Source organism: Sinohyriopsis cumingii, chromosome 4 (genome assembly GCF_028554795.1).
Source record: "Sinohyriopsis cumingii isolate HCF-2022 chromosome 4, ASM2855479v2, whole genome shotgun sequence".
Lineage (NCBI taxonomy): Eukaryota > Metazoa > Mollusca > Bivalvia > Unionida > Unionidae > Sinohyriopsis > Sinohyriopsis cumingii.
Window position 1 is genome coordinate 33770543 of NC_142964.1, and position 19919 is coordinate 33790461.

The 19919-nt window shown below is 34.9% G+C and overlaps 2 protein-coding genes across 2 annotated transcripts in view; one reads left to right on the forward strand and one right to left on the reverse strand.

Moving 5' to 3' along the window:
• LOC149800909 (semaphorin-1A-like) overlaps window positions 1-19919 on the reverse strand; it is a 165670-nt gene that overhangs the window by 105920 nt on the left and 39831 nt on the right. The gene's annotated exons all lie outside the window — the stretch shown is intronic.
• On the forward strand, window positions 1465-1968 carry LOC149800910 (uncharacterized). The gene has a single exon (XM_089956753.1). It carries the CDS (start codon window positions 1465-1467, stop codon window positions 1966-1968), a length of 504 nt encoding a protein of 167 aa, XP_089812879.1.

Consider the following 19919-nt stretch of genomic DNA (forward strand, 5'->3'; position numbering starts at 1 on the left):
TATAATGTATGAACAGCATGTACCACCATGTTTATTTGTGTATAAAGTGTACATAATGTGTATAATGTATGAACAGCATGTACCACCATGTTTATTTGTGTATAAAGTGTACATAATGTGTATAATGTATGAACAGCATGTACCACCATGTTTATTTGTGTATAAAGTGTACATAATGTGTATAATGTATGAACAGCATGTACCACCATGTTTATTTGTGTATAAAGTGTACATAATGTGTATAATGTATGTCCAGCATGAACCACCATATTTATTTGTGTATAAAGTGTACATAATGTGTATAATGTATGAACAGCATGTACCACCATGTTTATTTGTGTATAAAGTGTACATAATGTGTATAATGCTATACATAATGTGTATAAAGTGTACATAAGTGTATAAAGTGACCTCCATCTATACATCTGTCCACTCACTAAAAAATTATAATGTTGAAGTTTTTGTACCTTCCTTATATGTGCATCTTTTTAGCCATAAAAACAGGTTCAACAGAAGTGGTCTATTATTTTTTCTTCTCATTTTTGTATTAGTGGTTAGAGCATCAGCCCCAGATGTGGGGGGTCGTGGGTTCGAACCCAGCTGAATCATACCAAAGACTTGCTTTGTGCTCAGCGTTAATTGGTTAGTGTTAGGACTGGTCAGCCTGGTGTCAGGATAATGTGACTGGGTGGGACATCATGCAATATGTCTGCAGCATGATGCCCCAGTGCTAGACATTACTATAAAACTGCTTCACTTCAGACATCGTAGCAATATGACTGATGTTTTTAAAAAGCTACATTACAAATCCAAATCACACACACACATTCTTCTCATTTTCATATAAATATTCTACAAGAAATTTTTGATTACCATATCTACTCATCAATAAGTTGATTCATACTGCAAACAACAAATATCCTGATATGCCATAACATTATGCACCTGCAGATCAGGGTCTATGCAGTTTGTTCTACTGATTATTCCCAACAAGCTGCACAGACCCAGATCTGCCAGTGCATTATGTGCCATCAGATTTGGGTCTCTGTATTTTGCAGTTGGACTTATGTTATAAGTAAGTATCTATAGTATGTTACACTCATATTGCTATAAGGATGAAAATGGTGACAGCCAATATGGGTAAAGAATGAACAAAAACTTTAGACCAAAATCCACTAAAACATGGCACATCATTTATTTGTGTTATCACATGAACAGTGGTTGGTTTGGTTAAGTGTGTTTAATGCCATTGCTCAGTACATGATAGGCTAACTCTGCAGTGGAGTGAAACAGGGCTGCATCCTTGCCCCCACGCTCTTCAGCATCTTCTTCGCTGTCCTGCTGAAGCATGCCTTTGGAATGTCCACAGAAGGGATCTACCTGCACACCCAATCAGATGGCAGACTGTTCAACCTGGCATGACTGAAGGCAAAGAGCAAAGTGCGCGAAGCAACCATCAGGGACATGCTCTTTGCAAATGATGCTGCTCTAACCACTCACACAGAAGCTGAGCTACAGCGCCTGATGGACCACTTTGCTAAAGCATCTGATGAGTCTAGGTTGACCATCAGCCTAAAGAAAACAAATGTGATGGCTCAGGATGCAGGCCCCCAAAGCATCATCATGAACAACTACGAATTTGAGGTAGTCAGTCAGTTCACATACCTCGGCTCTACCATCACCAACAACCTCTTGCTCGATGCTGAGATCAACAAGCGGATAGGAATGGCATCAACAACTCTCTCCAGGTTGTCGCAGAGAGAGTGGAACAACAGCATGATGACCCTGAACGCTAAGATCTCCGTGTACTATGCCTGCATGCTAAGCGCATCAGAAGGCTGGGCCATGTACGTCAGGTGGATGATGGACAGAGCCCCAAAGACCGTCTTTATTCTAAACTTGCCTCTGGCAAAAGGTCAGTCGGATGGCCGCCTCTCTGCTTCAAGGATGTCTGCAAGCATGACATGAAAGCCCTTGACATTGATGTCAACCTGGGAAGAGCTTGCTTTATACAGGTCCAGCTGGTGACATGCTCTGATCAATGGTCTGGAAGCCAGCGAGGACAAGCTATGCTTGCTAGCTGATGAAAAGCAATCTCAGAGGAAGAAGAAGCAGCTCCAACCTACACCAGACTCAACCTTCAAGTGCAGCAAGGACTACCACTCTCGTATTTGGCTCCATAGCCACAGCAGACACTGCACAACCACCAACCGGGACATCTCTCATGGGCGCACTTCCATCATCTCTCAAGACTAACGGATGCCAACCACCACTTATACATGGCAGCCAATATATTTGGTGGAGAAAGAACCCAGAAAAAAACACTGACCCAAAGGAAGCTACCAACAACATTACACACTTACCCCCAAGGGTCAAGACAAAACTCTAATTTATACGAAGAGAGGTGAAATATGCAAGTGACCTGTAACAGTATGCATCTTAGACCACTCAGCTACCTGGATCCCAGAAGCCTATGTACAAGCGTGTGAAGATTGTAAGGCAAGCATACCAGATCAGAGCTTAAATTCACAGTTATGGAAATGAATTTTTCTAGTAACATGTAAACCAGTCTTTTTGGAAAAGCATGTTTTTTATGCTACAGGAAAATGAGGCAGTCATGAACTATTGCAGGTTGTGAGGGCAAAACTGTTCCACATAAATTATCTATTAATGATATGCAAAGGAAGGCTTTAAAACTATATTATCTGTAATATGCATGAATCACAAAGGTAAATAAATCAATCATATTGCCTTCAATGTCTGCATTAATATTTTCATTAATATACATTGCTGACAGGGACCTGTCATGGTGAGTTGCATAACTGGGTTGGGGGTCAAAGGTATAAGTTGAAACTGTATGATGTAAAGGAGTCCAATAATGAATCATCAGGAAAGTAAACACACTGCAAAGCTATACATGTGACCAATATAAATGATCACCATTTTTACTTATTCTGGCAGAATGCTCCCATTTCCTAAGTGGTTAGAGCATCTGCCTCAGATGTGGGAGGATGCGGGTTCAAATCCCTGCCGAGCTGTACAAAAGACTTTATATAAATGACACTAACAGTTGCATCACTTGGTGCTGAGCATTTAAGGGTTAGTGTTAGGACTGGTTTTCCTGGTATCAGGATAATGTGACTAGGTGGGGCATGAAGCTACATGTCTGCAGCATGATGCCCCACTGCTAGACATCACTATAAACTGCAGACATCGTAGGGATATGACTAAAAAATGGTTTAAGCTAAATTAAGAATCCAAATCACACAAATAACACAGTCCTGAAAAAGAATAATTCTGAACTCAAATGTGTGCTTCAGATTTTGTGTCAGTCAATCATAAATGACTTTACTTTTCTAATGTCATTTTTATTGGCTCAGATGGTGGCTCTGCTCAGCGGTGCTTTATGCAATGGCAGATTTTCATCAGGATATAGGATTACCTCAACAATAAAGGGTTACCCAAAATTAATCTTTTAGGTGATAACTAACATATTTTTTTAATATTTTTTAATTTTAGGCCCTTTCAGACCATTTTAGCCCAAGAAATTAAAACTAAACTATAATTTTCAAGATAGCAGGCAAGGCTATGACTGAAGATTAAGAGAAGCATGATGAAATAGAGGAAATGTGGTTCCTTAAATAGGGCATGGTCTTCTCACCCTTAAAACACTTTGAGGAAAAATGAGAAACGTTTTACAATGAACACATATAAAACACTAGGAATTTGTTTTTCTTTTCTTTTGTAGAATGCAACCATTTCTCACTAAAATTCAAAATTAGTTAACCAGATTATAGGAAATTAAATTTGGGACAAACTTATGGAATTGATAATGTCCAAATAACAAAAACATTTTTTTATCCAATGATAAGACAACTGGGGAGTAACCTTGGTATTATTGCTGTCCTTACATACAAATTTATAGCAAACAAACAATACAGCAAATATACACATAGCATACACAGGACATAGGAGATCCTTAACAAGGATCGCTTGAATACATACAGGAAGGGATTCCGATCTTGGAGATTGAAGCCAGAATCAGATGAACAACCCTTTAGAATACACTAGGGACAATAAATAAATCATCAAAAATTCTTTTTGAATAAAAAATCCAAACATACACACCTTAGAAGGATACATGAAAACATAAAAACACTTTTATTTTGGGGGTAAATTAAGGGGGGGATCTGTCTAGTCCCTCCCCCCAAAAAATTTGTAGATTCATAGTATTTCTTCCATTATAAAGCCAACAGTCCAGACTTGATACATTTGCCAAAAAGATGGGTTAACTTATTATCAGACAAAAATATACTGGTACATTCTTTATATACTCGCTGATATTTTATATACTTCCATCAAACCGCAAGTGACAAAGATCCTGAGAGTCCATAGAAAAATGCACCCACAGATCAGGGTCTGTGTTGTTTGTTCTACTGATTATTCTTAACAAACTGCACAGATCTGCTGGCACATTATGTGAGGGCTGATCTGGGTCTGTGCAGTTTGCAGTCGGATACATCTTATAAGTGAGAACATATGGTATTTACCAACATTTCAATGGAACAGGGGCTTATCATCAGGCATGGGCTTATTGCTTGAAAAATACAGTATTATTTGACAAGCATATTCCTAGTAAACATTTGCCTTAAAATGAAGCATGGGCTTTTGACTGGGTAAATGCAGTAAGTTACATTGTATTGACTTCTAGCAAGAGAAGGTTATTTTAGTGTTGGCCAATCTACCTAATTGTAAGGCTTATTGATACAGACAGGTTCATTTTATTGCCCAACAAACTGATTCAAATGTCAAAGTTAATTAAATTTTATTTCCAATTCAAAATGCTTCAACATTGTCCAAATCTTAGTGTTTCCAAGAACTTGAGATAATTTCCTGAAACAGGAATCTTGAGAACAAGGACTGTGACTTGCAAGATGAGCACTCTACACTGGAAGTGAGCCCTGGTCTATATATACATGGGAATTTAAATTACTGGCCCCTAATATAAATTGTAGTATACTATGTGAGCCCTGGTCTATATATACATGGGAATTTAAATTACTGGCCCCTAATATAAATTGTAGTATACTATGTGAGCCCTGGTCTATATATACATGGGAATTTAAATTACTGGCCCCTAATATAAATTGTAGTATACTATGTGAGCCCTGGTCTATATATACATGGGAATTTAAATTACTGGCTCCTAATATAAATTGTAGTATACTATGTGAGCCCTGGTCTATATATACATGGGAATTTAAATTACTGGCTCCTAATATAAACTGTAGTATACTATGTGAGCCCTGGTCTATATATACATGGGAATTTAAATTACTGGCTCCTAATATAAATTGTAGTATACTATGTGAGCCCTGGTCTATATATACATGGGAATTTAAATTACTGGCTCCTAATATAAATTGTAGTATACTATGTGAGCCCTGGTCTATATATACATGGGAATTTAAATTACTGGCCCCTAATATAAATTGTAGTATACTATGTGAGCCCTGGTCTATATATACATGGGAATTTAAATTACTGGCTCCTAATATAAATTGTAGTATACTATGGTATGTATTGTGGTATGTTTAGAAATACTAAGGTATATCATTGTACATGTACATCCTTTTTCCTGGTACCCAGCTTTAGTATGCATGTATGTACCATATGTACTCACTTATAAGACAAGTCCAACTGCAAACTGCACAGACTAGATTGCCATTGCATCATGCATTGGTAGATCTGGGTTGGTGCAGTTTGTTAGGAGTGATCAGTATAACAAACAACATAGCCCACAATCTGCAGGCACATTATTCTACAACAGATCAGGATCTATATTGTGTGCAGTTGGACTCAACTTATAGGCAAGTCTGTCTGTCTGTCTGTCTGCCCATCTGTCCATCCGTGTGTGTGTGTGTGTGTGTGTGTGTATGTGTGTATGTATGTATGTTTGTATGTACATATGTATGTATGTATGCATGTAGTATGTAGAAACTTGCCAAAACATCCCACAAGCTCACAGGACCAGTCCCCTGAAATTACTACAGATCTTGCCCATAATCAAATGGCCAAAAATTTCCTCATTCAGCCATACAAGATGTAAACAGTAACTAAATTTTAAATTCAGGTAGACATGAATAAATCGTATTTCATATGTACATAATGCTATCAAGAGTGAGATCTCCAATGGTAAAGCCTAGAGTACACTGTATAATCTGATATTTCATGCGGTTAGAATTTAATTGTTTTACACCTGAATGTTATCTTCATAAGAATATTTTGTAGACTACTGCATTTGACCAGGTACTAGGATGAGTATAAGATTTTGTTGTCTTTTATATTTCATGATTTTCTAACTCCACAGAAATAGCAGAATGCAGACCTAAATATTTTCTGATTTTATAGTATTGTGCAACTTCAGGAGATTTTTGCAACCATATTGTAACTACTTTGAAGGTGGTCTAAATGGAAAATACTACAGTCTTGAAACATAATGATACACATGTCAATTTGTATGAGTTTTAGGCAAATTAAAAATACCTGCAGGGAAAAGATGTACATTTCCCTGATTATTTTATATATAATTTCTGCTTTACTTTATATATAATTTCTGCATATGCAACTATTTTCACTTCAAAAAAATAGTGAGTCTTGGTTATTTTAACTTAACAGTAATATGATACAGGCTACAGTAAAACAAAACCTAGGACAAGAGAAATCTCAAAAGTATTACAGTCAAATTTATATGAAATAACAGCTCAGGGTCATCCATGACTACCACACTGACATCCTAATTAGCCCAAGAAAAAAAAACTTGTCAGGAAAGGACTTGTTTTCACACTCACAGGTGTCAACAGTTGTAAGACCACTGGGTATGACAAAGTGAACCAGACTGACCTCATTTTTACCGACAGTCTGTGACCTATATAGTATTGGGTAATATTTGGGCTTGTGCCCAGTAGTATGTTATATGTAACTGTGCTGCTCTACTAGTTGATGAGTAATGGTTGCCACTGGGAAATCAAGCCCAGATTGCCTATACACACCTTTCACCTGCTGTCTGCATGGAATTTCAGTCATACATTGCCAAATGGCTAAATATGACATCATCATGGAAGCTGAGCTATAAAGAATATCTCACCTGTACCTAACTATCTATATCTTTTTGTTACTCAGCCAGGTTCATTATTACATATTACCTGAGCAATTAATAAATGGAAATGATAAATGAGAAAATATGATGCTTGTGTGTACAAGTATATTTTTTTTTATCCATATTCTATATTTGTCACATTTATTTTGTAATCTACACAAAAAAATTGTATCTCAGTACCATGTAACACGCATATGTAGATGTGACTTAGTGACTGAAAATAAGTCTTCATGACCTCGGCATATCCATGTCTCTTAAACTGCTTTATAAATAAAAAGGTTCAATAATATAGTACATTATGACACAGGGGTTGACAACCTACAGCACATGTGCCACAATGTGGCATATCAGGAGGTTTTGTGTGGCACACAAAGGGCATCCAAAAATCTTGATTTTAACAGTGTTACTCTCTTACTGGTGGCATGCATACATTCATTTTGTAATTAATCCAGAAAATAGTGGCACACTATGTAAAATAGATTGTCAACACCTTTATAACTAACTAAAACAGTAATGGATGAAGTTAAAGGCATCTGCAATAACACAGTAGAGAGAGAGAGAGAGAGAGGGAGAGAGAGATAGAGTTGGTGACAATGACACAGTGCAATTTTATGTAGGCAAATTTACAGTCTGAATTAGAAAAAAACACTGTTCTAGGGGCTTAATTGGTTAGAACATCTGCCTCGGATGTGAGAGGTCTTGGGTTCGAACCTCAGCCAAGTCATTCCAAAGACTTATAAAAATGGTACTAACAGCTGCCTTGCTTGTCACTCAGTATTAAGAGGTTAGTATGTGTGTGTGTGTGTGATTTGGATTTTTAACGTAGCTTTAACAATTTTTTAGTCACATCACCATGATGTCTGCGGTGTGGCAGTTTATTGTGATGTCTTGCACTGGGGCATCATGCCGCAGACATGTAGCATGATGTCCCACCTAGTCACATTATCCGGAAACCAGGTGGACAATATGAAAGGGGTTTGTTAATCTTGGTAACACAGATGGCATCCTCACTTGCTTTGTAACACTTACAACAATATGAAAGGGGTTTGTTAATCTTGGTAACACAGATGGCATCCTCACTTGCCTTGTAACACTTGCAACAATATGAAAGGGGTTTGTTAATCTTGGTAACACAGATGGCACCCTATCTTGCCTTGTAACACTTACAACAACATGAAAGGGGTTTGTTAATCTTGGTAACACAGATGGCATCCTCACTTGCCTTGTAACACTTGCAACAACATGAAAGGGGTTTGTTAATCTTAGTAACACAGATGGCATCCTCACTTGCCTTGTAACACTTACAACAATATGAAAGGGGTTTGTTAATCTTAGTAACACAGATGGCATCCTATCTTGCCTGGTAACACTTACAACAACATGAAATGGGTTTGTTAATCTTGGTAAAACAAATGTCATCCTAACTTGCCTTGTAACACTTACAACAATATGAAAGGGGTTTGTTAATCTTGGTAAAACAAATGTCATCCTAACTTGCCTTGTAACACTTAGAACAATATGAAAGGGGTTTGTTAATCTTGGTAACACAGATGGCATCCTCACTTGCCTTGTAACACTTACAACAATATGAAAGGGGTTTGTTAATCTTAGTAACACAGATGGCATCCTATCTTGCCTTGTAACACTTAGAACAATATGAAAGGGGTTTGTTAATCTTGGTAACACAGATGGCATCCTATCTTGCCTTGAAACACTTACAACAACATGAAAGGGGTTTGTTAATCTTGGTAACACAGATGGCATCCTCACTTGCCTTGTAACACTTGCAACAATATGAAAGGGGTTTGTTAATCTTGGTAACACAGATGGCATCCTATCTTGCCTTGTAACACTTACAACAACATGAAAGGGGTTTGTTAATCTTGGCAACACAGATGGCATCCTCACTTGCCTTGTAACACTTACAACAATATGAAAGGGGTTTGTTAATCTTAGTAACACAGATGGCATCCTATCTTGCCTTGTAACACTTACAACAATATGAAAGGGGTTTGTTAATCTTGGTAAAACAAATGTCATCCTAACTTGCCTTGTAACACTTACAACAATATGAAAGGGGTTTGTTAATCTTGGTAACACAGATGGCATCCTCACTTGCCTTGTAACACTTACAACAATATGAAAGGGGTTTGTTAATCTTAGTTACACAGATGGCATCCTATCTTGCCTTGTAACACTTAACAATATGAAAGGGGTTTGTTAATCTTGGTAAAACAAATGTCATCCTAACTTTCCTTGTAACACTAACAACAATATGAAAGGGGTTTGTTAATCTTAGTAACACAGATGGCATCCTATCTTGCCTTGTAACACTTACAACAATATGAAAGGGGTTTGTTAATCTTGGTAAAACAAATATCATTCTAACTTGCCTTGTAACACTTACAACAATATGAAAGGGGTTTGTTAATCTTTTTACCACAGATGGCATCATATCTTGCCTTGTAACACTTACAACAACATGAAAGGGGTTTGTTAATCTTGGTAAAACAGATGGCATCCTATCTTGCCTTGTAACACTTACAACAATATGAAAGGGGTTTGTTAATCTTAGTAACACAGATGGCATCCTATCTTGCCTTGTAACACTTACAACAACATGAAAGGGGTTTGTTAATCTTGGTAAAACAGATGGCATCATATCTTGCCTTGTAACACTTACAACAACATGAAAGGGGTTTGTTAATCTTGGTAAAACAGATGGCATCATATCTTGCCTTGTAACACTTACAACAATATGAAAGGGGTTTGTTAATCTTGGTAACACAAAATTCATCCTAACTTGCCTTGTTATACTTTTATTATGTGCCAGTACAGAAACCTAATCCAAATGTAATCACAATATTATATGGTCTGCCTCTACAAAGCATTCAGCACAGCCATACCAATGATTGTAGTGCTGACAATAAATAGACTGATCTAAGTACCACACTATCTGGGTTTTTGTTTCATTGTTTGGCGTAATTTAAATTTTGAGATGCTAGAGTGTGTGTGTGTGTGTGTGGGTGTATGTGTGTGTGTGTGTGTTTTAGAAAGATTTACAAAATTAATATTTTTGGCCTTTCTGTGAAATCAGCACAGTCAGGGTTACTACAGTACTTTGATAGCACAAATTCAACAATCCTAAATCAACAAATCAGACTTTGGGTCCTGACTTTTTAAAAAGGAAATTGCATTTTGGTTATTTTGCAATTAAATTTTTAAGTTTAGCTTGTTTTGTAAGAAAATAAGGCACTCCTTTAAACTGATTTCCAAGATAAATATATAGCTGGTCAGTCTGCCTAGTGTATTATTATACTTTCATCCAAAAATATTAAGGATTTCCACATATCCAAACTTGTTCCACCAAGAATGTCCGTCTTGTATGCAAACAAATCAGCCACAATATGGTCATATCTTTACATATGTCAGAGAAGAAAATTAACCAGGATCTGCACTTCAGTTAATTAGACACCCTTTCAGGATCTGTAATGCCAAAAATGAGGGTGACTTCTTTATGGGTGTGTCCTCTGATACCTGTACCGCTTCCCTCTACTTGGAGTCAAGATTCTATAAAATCAAGAGTGAAAGTGTGAACAAATCCAAGCCTATTGTGTGTTTGAGACTTTCATTTGAGCTCTATACAGATAAACTTTTAATTTTCAGTATTTATCCCTAAAGTTCCTTACAAAGAGACAAAAAGGACTTATTGACATCTGACCTTTTCAGAGAGGAATTACTCCCCGCCCAGTGATTTTGCCATCAGTTGGTGAACAGAATTTTTGTTGGGTTTTGACATTGACTACTTCAGGAAGAAATAAAGAAAGAGTATTTGTCACAACAAAAAAGTCAATTTATGTCTGGCAATATGCAGCAAAGAGAAAGAGTATTTGTCACAATAAAAAAGTCAATTTATGTCTGGCAATATGTAGCAAAGAGAAAGAGTATTTGTCACAACAAAAAAGTCAATTTATGTCTGGCAATATGTAGCAAAGAGAAAGAGTATTTGTCACAACAAAAAAGTCAATTTATGTCTGGCAATATGCAGCAAAGAGAAAGAGTATTTGTCACAACATAAAAGTCAATTTATGTCTGGCAGTATGCAGCAAAGAGAAAGAGTATTTGTCACAACAAAAAAGTCAATTTATGTCTGGCAATATGCAGCAAAGAGAAAGAGTATTTGTCACAACATAAAAGTCAATTTATGTCTGGCAGTATGCAGCAAAGAGAAAGAGTATTTGTCACAACAAAAAAGTCAATTTATGTCTGGCAATATGCAGCAAAGAGAAAGAGTATTTGTCACAACATAAAAGTCAATTTATGTCTGGCAGTATGCAGCAAAGAGAAAGAGTATTTGTCACAACAAAAAAGTCAATTTATGTCTGGCAATATGCAGCAAAGAGAAAGAGTATTTGTCACAATTAAAAAGTCAATTTATGTCTGGCAATATGCAGCAAAGAGAAAAAGTATTTATCACAATAAAAAAGTCAATTTATGTCTGGCAATATGCAGCAAAGAGAAAGAGTATTTGTCACAACAAAAAAGTCAATTTATGGCTGGCAGTATGCAGCAAAGAGAAAGAGTATTTATCACAATAATAAAGTCAATTTATGTCTGGCAATATGCAGCAAAGAGAAAGAGTATTTATCACAATAAAAAAAGTCAATTTATGTCTGGCAGTATGCAGCAAAGAGAAAGAGTATTTATCACAATAATAGAGTCAATTTATGGCTGGCAATATGCAGCAAAGAGAAAGAGTATTTGTCACAACAAAAAAGTCAATTTATGTCTGGCAATATGCAGCAAAGAGAAAGAGTATTTGTCACAATTAAAAAGTCAATTTATGTCTGGCAATATGCAGCAAAGAGAAAAAGTATTTATCACAATAAAAAAGTCAATTTATGTCTGGCAATATGCAGCAAAGAGAAAGAGTATTTGTCACAACAAAAAAGTCAATTTATGGCTGGCAGTATGCAGCAAAGAGAAAGAGTATTTATCACAATAATAAAGTCAATTTATGTCTGGCAATATGCAGCAAAGAGAAAGAGTATTTATCACAATAAAAAAGTCAATTTATGTCTGGCAGTATGCAGCAAAGAGAAAGAGTATTTATCACAATAATAGAGTCAATTTATGGCTGGCAATATGCAGCAAAGAGAAAGAGTATTTATCACAATAAAAAAAGTAAATTTATTGCTGGCAATATGCAGCAAGAAGAAAGAGTATTTGTCACAATAAAATAGCTGTGACACTGCCAGTCTGTATAAGGTGCCACATATAAACTCCACTAATGGAAGTTGTTTTGTTGAGTGTTTGTGTGTGGAGGGAAAGGGATTCAACTTAAGAATTTAAGAATTTGTGCCTGATTCTTACATGTCAATGCTGGAATGATATATCTCATTTATTACAAGTGATAAGACAATAGGTCTTAAATTAAGTAACAGAAATAAAGCAAATCTGACAATTGGAAGTAAAATCAACAAGTTATAAAGTGAGAAAAAAAAGAAACAGGTAAGGAATTGTGAATTAAATCCAAAATAATCCAAAATGTAAAATCACTTGTACAGAAGTATAGATTATTCTGAATGAATTCCAACTGTTTTGAATGTCCTGATGTACCACAATGATGTATTTTATAATTTACATTGAATGAGTTCTAAATAATTCCAAAATAATGTGTCAGTCCAAACTCAATGAGCACTTAGTAATTCCAATGAATAATTTAAAAAAATAATTACTCTTGAATTATATCTGAATACAACTGTGAAGGATTCCTGCAGACTGATCTTAAAATATGAATGAATTATTTGTATATCAAAGCCCTATTTATACACATTTTCACTTGACCTATAAGGTAATAGAATTTGAAGATTTCCATTGGAAAAACCGAGTCTAACTGTAAACAAGACTGACCTTGATATATCACTACGTAATAAATCTGTTTCTAGAATGTTCTGAACTAAAAAGTTATGTCAAAATGTTATCTACAATTAACAATCATGGACAAATGTTAAGCTCACAATATAGATATACACAGCACAAGTCAGTAAAAATCTATATCCAATTGCAAAATCAAAATAATAAAAATCAAAATAATAATAATAATAATAATAATAATAATAATAACAATAATACAGGGTATCTAATATAGTATATGACTATCAAGTATTCTCTAGTGAGGCACTTTTAATGAAATGAACATAGAGAAATAAAAATAGAAGTCATATTTAAAACTTGATGGCAATCATCATAAAGAAAACATTTTTTTATTATCAAAAGTAATATATATAATGGCTTTTTTGAACAGCAAATTAATTGCAGGAAAGATCAAACTCACTACATAAATAAGCTGTTTGGTCAGGAAGCAAATTTATTATACGTGAACATAAACCAAAATCTTTGGTTCCAGTTCTGATTGGTTTATTCAAGTTCCATTATACAGGATCTCACACATGTACAGATACTACAAAAAAACTGACTTGAATTTAAGAAAACTATAAAGATCATCTGCTTCTCAGGATTGATTGAATGGTGACCTTTACGATAGTTTTACTGTCTCCACTGTATGCGAAGGTGACAAAACAATTCTGACAAGTAGACAAAACTGCAACATCAGTAAGGGCCTTTCTAATTCTAACTAAAAACGTAGCAATATTTTATCATAAATTCGAACCAACCAACATTGTAATGACAGTTATGTAGGAAAAGGTGAAGGTAGTACTGACAATAATGCACATAAAATGTCATTAATTCTTACATGGTATAAAAATAGCGACTCCTAATAAGCCAATTCAGTTACATAACACGAATTGCTTTGAGGTGATGTATGTACTTACTTATAAGTCAAGTCAAACTGCAAACAATTCTTGGATTAATTTTGGATTTGATTCATAAAACCGTAAGTTCTTTTTCTCATTTTTTACCTTGTTTTTCTAGGGAAATAAATTATTTGTTAAATTTTACAAAGCTTGTTGTCTTCACTTTTTTTTGGTTACTTTCTGTAAGAGCCTCGACTCGTAACAATTTTAAATCAGAAAACCAATGCCAAGAACCTAAATTGAGACTGGTTATAAATAATCATTGCAGAAGACAATTCCCAAAACCAAATACTTTTAAGAATTATTTGCTTACTCTGGCACTGTTCCTTGGAAACAAACTCTCCCAAACCATTAAACAAAATACTAATGTGTTAAAAAAACATTAGTTTGAAAGGCAATTTTCATTGTAAATATTGAAATACTGGCACACCAATTTATCATGTCAATGCATCACTCCATATGCATTTATTATTAATAAATTTTTTTATTTGCAATATTTTGTTCCTGTGAGGGCCTCAGGGGAGAATAGCATGTTATGATGGAGTTATCCTGATAAAATAAATTTAAATTGGTGTTGTTGTTGTTATTATTATTATTACTATTATTAATTTTTTTTATCTTGCACTCTTAACACTATATCAAAAATATGATGTAAATAATAATGTTTTAAACTGCAGTGCAAGGGTTTCCAAACTAAACTGGACAATCTGGATGGATTTTGGTGGTATGACCCATGATTTACAATGTAATGCATTGCAAAGAACAATTTGTAATATTACCATATGTACTCACTTATAAGTCAGTTTCAACTCCAAACTGCAAAGACTCAGGTCTGTTACCACATAATATGACAGCAGATATAAGTCTATGCAGTTTGATAGAAGTAGTCAGTAGAACAAATAACACAGATCCTGATCTGCCAGCACATTATGCAATGGCAGTTCAGGGTCTTTGTTGTTTGCAGTTTAGACTGACTTATAAGTGAGTATATGCATTAGTTGACAAGAGACCTAAGTAGGTCTGAGATGACATCTACTTAATATCAGTTTTTAAAAGAATCAATTTTAGTTGTGTTCAGATAATATTTGAGAGGATTTATTTAAATAAATTATTCACTGGAATCACAAAGTACTCATTATTACTTTTGGACTAAATGCCTATTTTGGGATTATTGAGATTTCATTTAGAGACATTTTGTATTATATCATTGTGATATATCAATACTGTTAGCAAATCAACACTATTCAAGGTTATTGGTACATCAGCATATTCAACATTGAAATTCAGTTGGAACACTACTGGAACTCATTCACATCTCCATACTTTTGGAATTGTGTTATAACTTTTAGGACTATTTAAGATTTCATTCACAATAAAATAAGTTCTTTTTCATTTTTTCACTTTGTATTCTAGTGAAAAAATTAATTTTTGAATTTTACAAAACTTGTAGGACTGCTGTTTCTTCAGGCCATTCAGTATGGCTTTACTTGATCATATCAGGGCTTGTGGGACTGCTGTTTGTTCAGGCCATTCAGTATGGATTTCCTTGATCATATCAGGGCTTGTGGGACTGATGTTTGTTCATGCCATTCAGTATGGCTTTACTTGATCATATCAGGGCTTGTGGGACTGCTGTTTATTCAGGCCATTCAGTATGGCTTTCCTTGATCATATCAGGGCTTGTGGGACTGCTGTTTGTTCTGGCTATTCAGTATGTCTTTTCTTGACCATATCAGTGCTCATGGGACTACTGTTTGTTCAGGCCATTCAGTATGGATTTCTTTGACCATATCAGGGCTTGTAGGACTGTTGTTTGTTCAGGCCATTCAGAATGGCTTTCCTTGACCATATCAGGGCTTGTGGGACTGATGTTTGTTCAGGCCATTCAGTATGGCTTTACATGATCATATCAGGGCTTGTGGGACTGTTGTTTGTTCTGGCCATTCAGCATGGCTTTACTTGACCATATCAGGGCTTGTGGGACTGATGCTTGTTCAGGCCATTCAGTATGGCTTTACTTGATCATATCAGGGCTTGCAGGACTGTTGTTTGTTCTGGCCATTCAGCATGGCTTACCTCAACCATATCAGGGCTTGTGGGACTGTTGTTTGTTCTGGCCATTCAGCATGGCTTTACTTGACCATAGCAGGGCTCATGGGACTGCTGTTTGTTCTGGCCATTCAGTATGTCTTTCCTTGACCATATTAGTGCTCATGGGACCGCTGTTTGTCCTGGCCCTGCAGCATGACTTTCCTTGGCCATATTAGGGCTTGTGTAACTGCTGTCTGTTATGGCTAGTGAGTATGGCCATCCTTGACCATATCAAGGTTTGACCATTCCTTTTCTGAGCATAGCTTGGCAAATTATATATTTACTGGCATATGCTAATTGTTCAAATGGGCAGGGAATAAGTATAGTCAGACAGCTGACCATTTGTATGGGTTTTTGTACATTATATGGACTTTTTATCATACTTGCATACATAAATATGGATAATACAATGATTATTTTCATTACTGATATTTTCATTATTAAATTGACCATTTTATTCACATTCCTGCATTGTTACTTAAGGCATAATACATTGTCATGGTTATTTATACTTTCACATTTCTGATGCCCAAACAGTGGAAAACAATATGGCTTTCTTTTGCAAAATCAGTGTGGTGCGATCACCCTTGCAGAATTTGAACATATAGAACCATGGGTCTCCAGAAAGCATTGTCTTGTCTTTGAAGTATGTTAATGTAATGTAGTTATCTGCCTTTCCATGCATCCTAGCACTATAGGGGATGTAGTTATCTGCCTTTCCATGCATCCTAGCACTATAGGGGATGTAGTTATCTGCCTTTCCATGAATCCTAGCACTATAGGGGATGTAGTTATCTGCCTTTCCATTAATCCTAGCCTATAGGGGATGTAGTTATCTGCCTTTCCATGCATCCTAGCACTATAGGGGATGTAGATAACTGCCTTTCCATGAATCCTAGAACTATATGGGGATGTAGATATCTGCCTTTCCATGAATCCTAGCACTATAGGGGAAACAAATTAAGCATAGCAATATTCTACACAAACTTCAGGTAAATAGTCATTGGATGTAACAATCTACACAAACTTCAGGTAAATAGTCATTGGATGCAATATTCTACACAAACTTCAGGTAAATAGTCATTGGATGCAATATTCTACACAAACTTCAGGTAAATAGTCATTGGATGCAATATTCTACACAAACTTCAGGTAAATAGTCATTGGATGCAGATATTTCACTTTCAAAATCTGTATGCATACATCTTGATATTGTTGATGCTGCCGATGTCTATATCTTTATTCAGTGGACATGATAAATACAATTTACATATGGAAAATACTTGATGCATATTGTATTGACTATTTAAGTTTACATTAGTCAAACATAATGACCATTTAAGTTTACAATAGTCAAACATAATGACTATTTAAGTTTACAATAGTCAAACATAATGACTATTTAAGTTTACACTAGTCAAACATAATGACTATTTAAGTTTACAATAGTCAAACATAATGACTATTTAAGTTTACAATAGTTAAATATAATGACTATTTAAGGTTACAATAGTCAAACATACATGGTAATGACTATTTAAGTTTACAATATTCAAACCTAATGACTATTTAAGTTTACTATTATAAGTTAAACCTAATGACTATTTAAGTTTACAATAGTTAAACATAATGACTATTTAAGTTTACAATAGTCAGATATAATGACCATTTGAGCTTGCAATAGTCAAACGTAATGATTATTTATGTTTACAATTGTCAAACATAATGACTATTTAATTTACAATAGTCAAATATAATGACTATTTAAGTTTAAAATAGTTAAATATAATGACTAAGTTTACAATAGTCAAACATAATTACTAGTTTACAATAGTCAATATTTAGTTTACAATAGTCTATAATGACTATTTAAGTTTACAACAGTCAAATATAATTCAAACACAAACAATTAACTTAATTTTTTTAGATTAAATGTAAACAGCATGTGATGTACCAGTAACTGAATCTCATTTTTATTCATAATACAAAGTGTACTCATGGCTGTATGTTTTATCCTAGTATTTGATTGATTGATCATTGTGTTTCTCTCACCAATGGCTCCAAGGTCCCCAACTGTCATATTCAGATGACACTTACAGTGTTTCCATATGCTACCATACATTAGGATGATGACATAAATACAAGTTTCCAAACAAACACAATTAAATCATGTGAATTCAAGAGAAAAATACTAAGAAGACCTCAATTTCCAGTATGAAGGTCAAAGTAAATTTCTTTGATATATAGTGAAGCATGATTATCAAGACTCATTTAGCAATGTAACTTTTATAAAGATTATTTGGTCCAGGTAATGGAGAATGTCCTAAAGGGATGGCCATACTAAGGTTGAGATAAGGAACTAATGGCATTCTCTTGCTTAAAAATATTTTTTTTTTAAATTGGGACCATTAGCATCCAGTCAAGAAATATCTATAAAATGCTGTTTTCACAAGTGTGTTATTTTCAGTACCATTATTATTGCTGATATGATGAATCAAACTGCAAACAGCAAAGTTCCTGATTTCCCATAGCATAATGTGCTTGCAGATCAGGGTATATGCTATTGGTTCTACTGGTTACTCCAAACAAACTGCATAGACCCAGATCTTCTGTCACATTATGCAATGGCAGATCTGGGTGTGTGCAGTTTGCAGTTTGACTTGACTGATAAGAGGGTAGATACGGTATATACGTAAGTACCAGCCTATAAGGAGATATATCATCCATTAAAAAATTGCATGATCACTTTCATACTGTACATTTTAAGATGGTTAATAATGTTGAAAATACATCAATGTGCAATTAAGACACAACAAAATGTCATAAAATTAAAAACATGAAATCTTTGTAACACAAAAATAAACCACTGCACAGTAGGTTACTTACTTAAAAAATACTTACTGCCTACTGAATTCATTTCAAGGGCTTTCATGCAGTCATAGTGGAAATGGTCTTAAAAAATAACTATGACAAACACAAAAAACCTGTGAAACACACAATTTGATGGAAATAACACAAATATTTTAACCATTACATAGGATCATGACAAGCAATATTAAAATAATGTTTCTGGCATAGTGTGGGCATCAAGTAAATCAGGACTTTGTCATTTTGCACTAAATTTGAGTTCATCACATGTCTTAGGACTTGGAAAGGTCATGTTTATTCTGTGAACTTTAAGAGCTTAATAAAAAAATATGACATAAACTCAAATAAATAATAAACATACCTGGATTAATGTATTTTATAAACCTACCTGGATCAAGGTTTTTATCAAGCATACCTGGATTAAAATGTTTTATAAACATACATGTACTGAGATAAAAAATTAAAAAATTAAAACATTATTACACATCTGTAAATATAAAAATTCATAATCAAAATCTTTCTTGCATGCTATGGTATTTTAACATTTGGAAAATTCTGGATACTGGTATTTATGTTTTCTTTAAGTAAGATAGATGACATACTGTATATACTTGCTTATAAGTCAAGTCTAACTGCAAACACAAAATGACCCTGATCACATAATAGCTGGCAGATCTGAGTCTGTGTTATTTGTTCTGGTGATTAGTCTTGACAAATTTCATAGACCCAGGAACTTAACTGGTATCACGATGCCTAGAAATTCCTCCTGTGTGTTTCTGTGTTTTGGATGTCTGCAGTGTGACAGTTTTATAGTGATGTCTAGCACTGGGGCATCATGCTGCTAACATGCAGCATCATGTCCCACCCAGTCACATTATCCTTACGCCAAGCCAACCAGTCCTAAGCATTAACATCTTAATGCTGAGTGCCAAATGAGGCAGCTGCTAGTACCATTTTTTTAGTCTTTGGTAGGACTAAGCCAG